The sequence below is a fragment of the Nannospalax galili genome, unplaced genomic scaffold (assembly GCF_000622305.1).
Source record: "Nannospalax galili isolate Female #2095 unplaced genomic scaffold, S.galili_v1.0 scaffold207, whole genome shotgun sequence".
NCBI classification, from domain to species: domain Eukaryota; kingdom Metazoa; phylum Chordata; class Mammalia; order Rodentia; family Spalacidae; genus Nannospalax; species Nannospalax galili.
In genome coordinates, this window is record NW_008358517.1 from 7,503,329 (window position 1) to 7,513,911 (window position 10,583).

The following is a 10,583-nucleotide window of genomic DNA, read 5'->3' on the forward strand; positions in this document are numbered from 1 at the left end:
TATCTATCTATCTTTCTATCTATCTATCTATCTATCTATCTATCTATCTATCTATCTATCATCTATTTATCTATACTGAAAGGGAACTTATTACATTGGCTTAGGTGATGCAGTCTGGGTAATTCAACAGTGGCTACTGGAGAGGCTGAGGATCTGATAGTTGCTCATTCCATGAGGCTGAATGTCTCAGCAATTCCAATTTGAAGACCTGGAGGATTCTTGGAGAGCTGCTGGTCTTCAGTCTACATTGGAAGCCCAAAGAAGCTGGCATTAATGTCAGCAAAGGAATTTCAGCAACAGAATAGGTGAACCCACCAGCGAGAGTGAAGGTAAACAGGCAAAATGTAGTTTCCTTCTTCCATGATCTTTTATCTGGGCTGCCACCAAAGGTGCCACTCACATTTGGAGTGGGTCTTCTTCAAGCAATCTGATTAAGAAGGTCCCTCACAAGAGGCTTGTGCTTGAGTCAATTACAGATCCTGTCAAGTTGACAACCAAGATTAGCCATCACAATGGTTCATCCATGTTGTAGCCATGCCAGAAATTCTCTCCTTGTTTAAGCTGAATGACATTCCTTATTCACATGTATCAGAATTTGTTTATCCATTCACTGATCTGTTCCACCTTTTGTGGAAGCAATTGTTAGTAAATCTGCTATAAATACAGCTATGCAAATGTCCCTTTGAGATCCTGCTTTAATCCTTTGTGATATACAACTAGAAGTGGAGTTGCTGGATCACGTTTTAATTCTATATTAACTTTTCCAGGCAACTTCATGCTGTTTTCCACAGTGGCTGCACTTTACATTCCCATGAATGGTGCATGAGAGTTTCAGTTTTCCCACATCCTGCCAACGCTTGCTATTTTCTGTATTTATTTATTTGATAGTAGCCATCCTAATGAGTGTAGAGATTTCACTCCTATTCTCTTCTATTCCATTTCATTTATCTATTTGTCATCTATCTATCATCTAATTATCTTTTTACTTTGTGTGTGGGTGTGTTTGTGTTTGTGTTCTTATGTGTGTGTGTGGCTGCATGTGTGTGTGCATGTGCACACATGCACTGTGTGCATGTGGAGGCCAATTTCAGGTGTTGGTCCTCAGGTGCCTTCTGCCTTTTGAGAGAAGGTCTCTCACTGGCCTGGGATGTGCATGTGGCCTGCAAGCTTGTAACTGCCCACTTGTCTCCATTTCCCATATATATATTGCTGGAATCAGGCATATGCCACTGTGCTGGGCTTTTTATATGGGTTTTGGGAGCCTGAACTCAGATCCTCACACTTGAGAGGCAAGTGTTTTATTGACTGAGCCATCTCCTCAGTCTGCCCTCGCTCTTCTCATATAAATTCCAAACTGTGCTATTAACTATGTGTAAGAAGTGCTTCTGTTGGTAACAGGCCATTTGTGAGACTGTTAGATGTACACTGACCCTCCTGGATGGGACCAAGTGCCACATGGCTTCTGTAAGAATGGTTGGTAGCTATATATATTCCCATAGCAGATTTAGATGATTATTGCATTTAAATATTAATTATCCCTAGTGTGTTAACTATCCTTTGAGGGTTTGCTCTCTCTTTCTGATTTGCAGTTGACTGAACACAAAACATTCATCTATATTTACATCTTTCTTCAACAGCTTAACACTTTAGGGAATTAGCAAAACTGAAGGGACAATTCTTTATTAAATGTGCAAATGTAGCAAACATTTCTATGATCAGTGAAATTACTTCTTTGAATTGGATGCTTTCTATGGAAAGACATTTGTTCTTTTGGTTTTTTTTTTGAGATGCATTAGATATAGTACTGTTTGAATAAGAAGAATGATAGCAATTTTACTTTTTTATGTCATCAATATTGATTTAAATGAAATTTCTAATTTAGAACCAAATCATTATCTTGCTTCTTCTTTTTTTCAGATTGAGAGAATCGATCAACTTTTTGCTGTTGGAGGTCTCCGTCACCTGATGTTTTACTATCAGGATGTGGAAACAGCAGAAACAGGTATTGATATTTGATGTGACATAACCTAGAAATGTCATTAAATTTATCTGAAGCACAAAGAGGAAAGGTACTGGAGAGCTAACCAAGCTCCTTATGCCTTGGTGTGTGTGTGTGTGTGTGTGTGTGTGTGTGTGTGTGTGTGTGTGTGTGTATGCGTGTCTATGTGTGCATATGTACTTATGTATGTGTATGTATATGTGCGTGCTGTCTTTTTGTTGTTTATGTGTGTACTTTGTGTATGGTAGGTGTGCCCCTGTAGAAGAATGCCTGTTTTCACCCTCAGGGGAGAGAATGGAGATTGGTGGGTAGTCTGCCTAGTTTTAACTCTGTTGTTCTGTCTTCCTTTTGTACTGCTGTGCTGGCAGTTGAGAATTATAAAGTTCATTTTGTTTTGGGAGTTACTTTTCTTATATGTTAATTATTATGAGTAATTATGTTCTCGCAGACATCTGTTCTTCATTTTTACTTTTTTTTTTTTTTTTTGGGAAACATGGTCTCCCTGTAGCCCCAGTTGACCTGGAACTCACTATGTAGACCAGGATGGCCTTGAACTCACAGAGATCCGCCTGCCTCTGCCCCTCGAGTGCTGAGATTAAAGGCATGTGCCTACCATACCCAGCCCCTGATCTTTTTAACATGGGAAATTATTGCTGATAAGCAGAACACCAACTTGTTCAGTTAAGCATTACATCACATTTATTTTATGCTGGCTTTGATTTGAATTTATAGTGCTGGGTGATGGATTAGGCATTTTCACTCAAGGAAACCTTGCAAGTCTTCGTGTGAATTCGCTAGGCAAATCCTATTATGCTTTTAAACAGATAAGTGTAATTTTCAGGCCAAACAGGGGCACAACTATATATATTATTGTTATATTAAAATATTATATATGTCATTTGAAAAAAGTGGAAACTAGTTATTGATCTTGTATAGGATGAACATGCTTTTTTTTAACAATTAAAGGAAGGGGGGCTTGGAGGATGGGCAGATGCCTCAGCTAGTAAAGTGCTTGCAACACAAGCCTCAGGACCTGAGTTCAGATCCCCAGAGCCCATATAAAAGAACAGCTTGGTGTAGTGCATGACTAATCCCAGCACTGGGGAGGCAGAGGCAGGGGGATCTCTGGAGTTCACTGGCCAGCTAACTTAGGCAGTTGGTGAGCCCCAGGATCAGCGAGAGACCCTGTCTTAAAAACATAAGAGCAATTAATTAAGAAAGGCACTCAGTGATAACCTTTGGCCTCATTTGGTGTGTGCCCACATGCATGCACGCATATTTAGATACACACAAACATCATATACACACAAAGAATGACATGAAAATTTTGAGTGACTGGTATTTCTTCAGCTATCAATTTAATATTTGGTACATAAAAAGTATGTTACATTTTTGGTGAAAAATAAAAATAGAAGTTTTGATTTCCGCCTCAGATTGCAGAATATGAGCTCCAAGGAAGCGTGTTCATCTGTAAGCCCTGCACAGGGTGAAGTTGCCCATTCTGTGTAAATTTACAGAGTGAGGACTCATAGCTTCTCAACATGTAAGACGTTTGGTTTTCCCTCTCAGGCTTCTCTAACCTTTTCAGCCCGCTAGTTCTGACCTTGGATTTGGGCCCCTGCGCATTCTAGGCATTCTTAGGAAGAATTCCTATGATCTCTTCAAATTGTAAACACAAAATCACTTAAAAGGAAAAAGTGTCCAGTTGACTAAAGCTAGTTGTCCTTGCCCCTGCCTCCTCTAACCCCCATGGGGCACCTGGCGGTCAGGAGAGGAGCTCACATTCTGCTTTCTTCTTTAATTTACTCCACCTCAGAGTAACCACAATGTCTGACTGTGTCTGGTCTGAGGCCAGGTAGAGACAGGAAGTGAGATGCCAGGGAAGTTTTACTTGGACTGCCACTGTTGTATTCTCTGAGTTCTTGTGGACATGGGTTCCCTGTGGAGCACTGGCTGCCGTGTCCCACAGTAATGTGTGGTCCTCATGATGACTGTGATCCTTTGCTTCAGTGCATCCTCAGGGCATGTCACCTGGAGGTCCTTCATTCTGGCACCCTTCCAGCATCCTCTTGAGTAAATGGAACATGGCTTCAGACTGGTTCTCTCCATAGTGGTACCCCTCCTGGTACCCCTCAAATCTCACACTGTTTCAACTGTGGGCAGTTGCTAGCTACCAACTCAACACCTCCCCTCCCCCACTGTGTTTGGATTTATTGAGCAGGCATCACATTCCAGTCCATTTCATTCCCAAAACTCCAGGGAGATAAAACTCTAGATGCTAGGACTGAAGACCCTGTTTCTGGGTTGAGGGTGACAGCTGCCTTCCCTTGCCTGAGACAGTCCTGGTTTTAGTCCTGGGAGTTCAGCATCTGTAGAAGTATTTCACAGTCCCTTGCTCAGCACAAATGCCTCTCCCACTACGCTGCCCACGATTCGTCAATTTAGACTCTTTCTAGATTTGTGTGCTCAGTTGCAGGGGTAATGTTGGAGACTACTGCGGGGTTTGTTTCCCCCCTCGAGACTCCCTTTGTTTTCTGGCATCCATCTATCTTGTTGCTTTGGTTAAAACTTCTCGTCTACCATCTTAGTACTTGTAAAACCAAGAAGTGGAACATCACTTGAGAGTATGCACCTGGTTTCCTTTCGGGAAATCCTCTCCCAAAGTCCTAGTAGGAAGCCCAGCACCCCAGGAGGAAGCACCCCAAGGGACAAAAGGATCCATTTTTAGGGCTTAAGCTTCAACTTCCTTTACATCCCCTTCTCTAAATTCTTCCCTGGGCACATCCTCCCACCTGGGCAGGAGTCAACTGAGCCTCTAATTCATTTTGAGATGTAAAAGTTACTTGACCAGATAGGAACCCAGTTGGCTAGCACAGAGTATGTCTGCACTTTAAGCCATCCACTCTGAGAACAACATCCTTGGGCAATCACGGATGCATTTTCAGGTCCTTCTGATGTCTTGCTGGGCTAGCATTCACATGTGCTTTTTTAAGTGGTTTACCTGTATTGACCCCTCTAATTCTCACAGAAGTCCACATGCTAGATTCTAGTACGATTTCCCAATTTTTTTTCTAAAACCAAGAAATGGAGGCACAGGAAGACAGGTAGCTTGTTCAAGGTCATGGGTTAGAAAGCACAGCTGGAGGTTAAAGCCCTGGGTCTGACTCTAAAGCTCACCCATTAATTGCTCTGTTGTCCTGCTTCTACCTAGTCCTGACTCTAGCAGTCCGCTGAAGAAGCAACCAGCTTCCCTGACTATGATGATGTCAGGGCAGCATGGGGAACAGAAAGTCCTAAATTGTGTAGTCAGAGCTGATTTTTGACCCTGCCTTTGCCACCTGTTTACTATAACCTGGGATAGCTCACAGGTGCCTCAGGGTTGTAAGTTTTAGTAGTGTAGACTGGGTACTCAGAATGTCTTGGAACTGGTGTTTGTCAGTCAGTGCTTTCTTTTCCCCTGCCTTCAGTCTGACTCCTTTCCCCTGTGAGCTGGAATCAAGCAGATCCTTCTAGATCTCTTTAAGGATTAGAATAGAGATAATCCAAGTGATGAATCTGTCCAAGCACATGGCTAGGTCAGCAGTAGTGATGTTTTAACCATGAAACTTTATTCCAAGAGGCAACTCCACGCACCACAAACAGCATTTGTGAAACTAAAGTCGTTTTGCATTTGTAGGACAACTTGGCTCTTCAGGAGGGGTAAATCCTGTTTCTGGAAAGATGAAAAAACCCAAGGTGTTTGTGACAGAAGGAAAAGATGTTGCTCTTGTGGGAATATGTGTGTTCTTCATCAGGTCTGACCCATCTAAAGCCATTACAGCTGAGAACATCCACCGGGTAAGCGACCATCATTTATTCAGAATTCCCTATACCCACATACATCTCACACCTCTATCCCTTCTTGTGGAGATAACCACATGCTTTATTACAGTGTCTAAGCTAGTTTCAGGGGCTGGGGATTTAGTTTAATGGTAGAGTGTTTGCTTAGTGTATGCAAAGCCCTCAGTTTGTTCCCCAGCATGTGCACACACGTAAACAAACAAATAAGTAAAAAGGTAGTAAGCTACCTTCACTTACTTTCAAAGAAGTGTTTTTTAGTCTTCAAGACAAACAAGAGAACATTTCCTGGGGCTGGAGCGATGCTCAATGGTTAAGAGCACTGACTCTTGCAGAGGACTTTAAATCTTTTGATAAAATGGAATATTCAGTTTATTAATAAAAATCGAGACAGCATTCTGTCTGTGTACAGTGAAATCTCTCCTTTCAGAAAGAATTTCCTATACATAATATACTTAATAGCAAGTGTCATACATTTAAAAGAAAATTTCTAAAAGTGTATACACAACTTTCCTGTTGTATTCAAAGCCAAGTTCCTCCTGTCTGTTAAAAGGTTCATTACCTCATTAGCTTCTTGGAGCAATTGAACTGGTAAACATCTAGAATTCAGTTTATTTCATTGTTGTATTTTGATGATTGTAATTTAGATGAGTAGAAAACTTCTTTCTCAACCAGGGTATCAAGAAAATAATTAACTGGGTGAATTCACAGGATGTTTGGTTAATTAGCATTTAGAAATGATCCATAGCTATGTTGCAATTAAGGATACATTTTTAAGATGAACTTGCACAGGGAAACATCAGGGGATACTAACTTGACTCGATAGGCCTTAACATAAATGACAGAATGCATGAAATCCAGTGTAAGTGGTTTATGGGAGGATGCCGATGGGGAAGGGGGTATAAAGAGGACTAAGATGTTGTATATGAAAGACACAAAAATTCAATAATAAATATATTTGAAAAAGGATAAGTTTTCCAATGTAGAATGACTGAATTGTTTTCCAGGAGGTGAGCTTCAATGTGTTAGACACTGCGGATGGGGGCTTGCTAAACAGCGTGCGGCGCCTGCTCTCAGACGTCTTCCTTCCAGCCCTCAGGGCCTCCACCCATGGCTGGAGTGAGCTGGAAGGACTGCAGGATGCTGCCAGCATTCGGCGGGAGTTCCTGAGCTCTCTGGAAAGTTTTGTGGGTGTCTTGTCAGGTGCTCAGGAGAGTTTGAAGGAGAAGGTAAGAAAAAGCAAGGTTTCCCTTAGAAATGGCCATAGGGTCAATCAACCAACGTGTAACAGATGACACTTTTCTTACATGGTCTTTGTTTGTCTACTTTGAAAATTCTTGAAAGTATTTGTAGGCAATTTTAGTGCCCCCTCGTGTGATTTGAATCAATTAAAATATTTTCAGTGTGTAGTGCTTAATGCTTTTGAGTCCATAAAAATTTTTGTAGTGATATAGGGTTTTACTCAGTTGTGTCAAATGGAGACTAGCATGCTTGTGACATTGATGTGCATCTTAGAATGAAAGGAGTTCGGAACCAGACTGTGTGTGTGGTGTGTGTCTATGTATGATAAGTGGGGAGAGCAGGATAGGGTGGGAGGAAAATCCTGAAGTGACAGAAGAAGGAAAGAGGAACTGACATGTGGAGGGAGTCTCAGCTAGGAACTGAGAGGGCTTTGGTGATTTGGGACAGAGGTTAGTGGTCGCACACTCATGTGTATCTGGAGGAGGGGTGGTAGTGGTTCAGAGAGAGGAGACGAGATGAACAAGCAGCTATGGGATGACAGAATCCAGATCCAACACACAAGGGAGGGGAAGTGGCTGCTATGGTAACCATAGCATTGCAGCTTTTTCTCTACCTCTCCAGGGAGCATTGGTCCTGTTTCAGTACTGGGAGCAGACACTGTGCTTACCAAATGATGTAGAATTCAGGCATTGAGCAAATTTTATCCAGATAGGGACAAGAGTTCCCTCCAGCTAACATCTGAGTTGCATTTGCAATTAACTAGACTGCAGGCCAGAACAAAGGACAGATTGAACCAAATAAAGTTGATGTGAAATTGATGGATGCCCTCCCCCAAAGTGGTGTTTGCATGTGGCTTCTTGCTGTGATCAACAGGGTAGAGCCCCACATAGGAGGGTGAGGGTCCTCTGAGTTCCAGGTCAGATCCTGAAGGTATGTGAGATTATGAAGGAGTTCGGGAAGGCTGGTCCAGGCTGGGGCAGTGTTAACAAAAGGCACATGAGAGTGGCTTGGGTGCATGTGATGTCTAAGTGGCTTGTGAGAACTCTGTCAGAGGGTAGTAGAGTGGTGAGGCCAGTTCTAGCCATGGGTGATGGAATCTTAACTTTTGAGTCTCACTTGTTGAACTGGACAGAGGCAGAGCCTGGCTATGACGTGAAGGTTTGTACAACCATCCAATTGGGTGGAAGTGGGCTTGGAGGATAGAACCAGAGACTGTCAGAGGTCAGGGCAGAGCTTATTACGAAGACGAGGGAAGGCAGTGAGCTGACTTCAGGAGGAATTCCAATGCGGCTGTGTTCCCTGTGGCAGACTGTGGTAGAGGAGCTACCTCCCCATGTATGTAGGTGGTTCCTCGTCTTTCTTGGGCATTCTTTGGTGCTCCATTTAAGAAAATGATTCCACGATGGGTTTTGAGAGCAACAGAAGGCCACAGCCTTTCCTGCTGGCTTTGAACTGCTGAGATAGATAGAAAAACGCAGCTTTATTGTGGATAAAGTTGAATCGTGCCTGAGCATTGCGTTCAGAAATCCACACAAGTCCCAAGGAACACCTTTGTCTGTCAAAAGGAAAGTGTTCTTAGAAACCGAGAGGACCATGTTGTGGTCTGGGATATCATGTATGCTTGAAAATATATTAAGCTTCTTTGAGGGTCCCTGCCTCTAAACCGCACCCAAACATTTGTCATTGAGCTTGCCAAGGGTAAGGGCTTGGGAGTCTTTTTGTTTTATTAGTTCTGAAGGGGAACTCAGTGCTAGAGTGAGAACTATCTACTTCCACCTCCCAGGTTTATTTCCTTCAGGTTGACTTAGTCTCTGTGGTGTTATAGGCTGGTGAATAATTTCCAATTTTCTTATTAATGCCTGTATTTTGTGATTTATGATCTCTCTCACAGTTTCCTCAGTTTGACCTCAAAATTTTTTGTAGAGTTCAAGATATAGAGTAGGCGCTGCTATTATGATTACTGGCTGCTGTGCTTTCAATGATACTTCTGAATGAGTAGGGTAGTGGGGACAGGACTCCCTTGAGATCTGTCCAGACTTATGTATGACCCAAAAGTATATGTGTGCATTGATAAAGCATTATCTTACTATTTTAATCGTTGTTTTCACTAGGTAAACCTTCATAACTGTGACATACCTGAACTGAAATCTGTGAAGGAGCCTATGGACTACTTGGCTCTAGCTGGTAACCCTGAGACTGTGGAAAAAGTAGAGGGTTGTATGAAAATATGGATTAAACAAACAGAACAGGTAATTTTCAGAAGCCTGTGTTCACTTTCACATGCCATTACAAAACTAGCCAAAGGAGCAAGAGCCATCATGGCATTCCCATGGCCCATGTATCACACCACACAGCCTTAAGGCTGTGAGTTCAATGTGGCTTCTATTATGGTCATTAGGAAAGAGGAGCAAGACTCTCAAGGAAGAGAAGCTGATCACTTTGTGTACTTACATGGCAGTTCTTTTCAAGAAAAACCATAGAAGTATGAAATGTTCTCTAATTCATTGTGTCCTTCAAATGAGAGCTTGAGACTTAACCATTAACAATAGTTTTGGAAGGCTGGAGAGTGCATGTTTTTAATTTTAGCACCCTGGAAGCAGAGGCAGGAGGCTCCCTGTAAGTTCGAGACTAGCCTGGTTTGTAAGTTCCAGGCTAGCCAGAGCAGCATAGTGAGACATGGCTTCAAAAAATTATTTTTGAGAAGTCCTAAAAGAAGATGAATATTCTAGCAAACCAGTATGTACTAATAAAATTATCCTGCTTTAAGGCATGGAGTTTTCAGAAGTGTTGTTCCAGGTTATGTAGTAAAAGAACAGGCAAGGGAACTGCAGTGTTTATGGCTCCTCAGAGCTCATTCAGACTCATCACACAAGCAGCTTCCTGTTAGAATAGTCAACTCAATTTTTTGTTGAATTTTTAAAAGTGGAAACATTTGGGTTAGTAAGAGGCCATCACTGGAAACACATGACTCAATAAATATAAGATTCAGATAGTATGATTTCATTTCTTTTTTTTGCTCATGCACGCCTTTCATACATCAAAGCTTCATGCATTTGTTCATTTTTCTTTTGTGGCTATAGATCCTTGCTGAGAACAGTCAGCTGCGGAAGGAAGCAGATGACGTTGGGCCCCGAGCAGAGCTGGAGCACTGGAAAAAAAGGCTCTCTAAATTTAATTACCTTTTAGATCAACTGAAAAGCCCTGATGTGAAGACTGTGCTGGCTGTACTGGCTGCAGCCAGGTCCAAGCTTCTGAAGGTCCTGAGTCATTTTGTAGTGCCTTTATGATGTGGGAATAGAAGAACTTTCTATCTCTATTTCCACAGAGCAGTTAGGAACAGAAACATATATTTAAATTTTTACAACTGGGTAATACTACTCATATACTTTTTAGATTCTGTGGACACTTTTGAATTAAAGACATTTGTTGGCTGTGTACATGTATGAATATCTGTTTTTAGTGGGCATTTCATGTAACTAAGATATAATAATATGACTGTAGGGAT

At 41.9% G+C, this 10,583-nt stretch overlaps 1 protein-coding gene across 1 annotated transcript in view; it reads left to right on the forward strand.

The window, feature by feature from the left end:
• The window catches only part of Dnah5 (dynein axonemal heavy chain 5), a 410,943-nt gene that overhangs the window by 96,512 nt on the left and 303,848 nt on the right, over positions 1 to 10,583 (forward strand). The window contains exons 3-7 of the mRNA XM_029557990.1: positions 1,918 to 2,002; positions 5,676 to 5,836; positions 6,844 to 7,065; positions 9,190 to 9,327; positions 10,159 to 10,335. Of these exons, the coding sequence (XP_029413850.1) occupies positions 1,918 to 2,002; positions 5,676 to 5,836; positions 6,844 to 7,065; positions 9,190 to 9,327; positions 10,159 to 10,335 (783 nt within the window). The remainder of the gene's footprint in view (positions 1 to 1,917; positions 2,003 to 5,675; positions 5,837 to 6,843; positions 7,066 to 9,189; positions 9,328 to 10,158; positions 10,336 to 10,583) is intronic.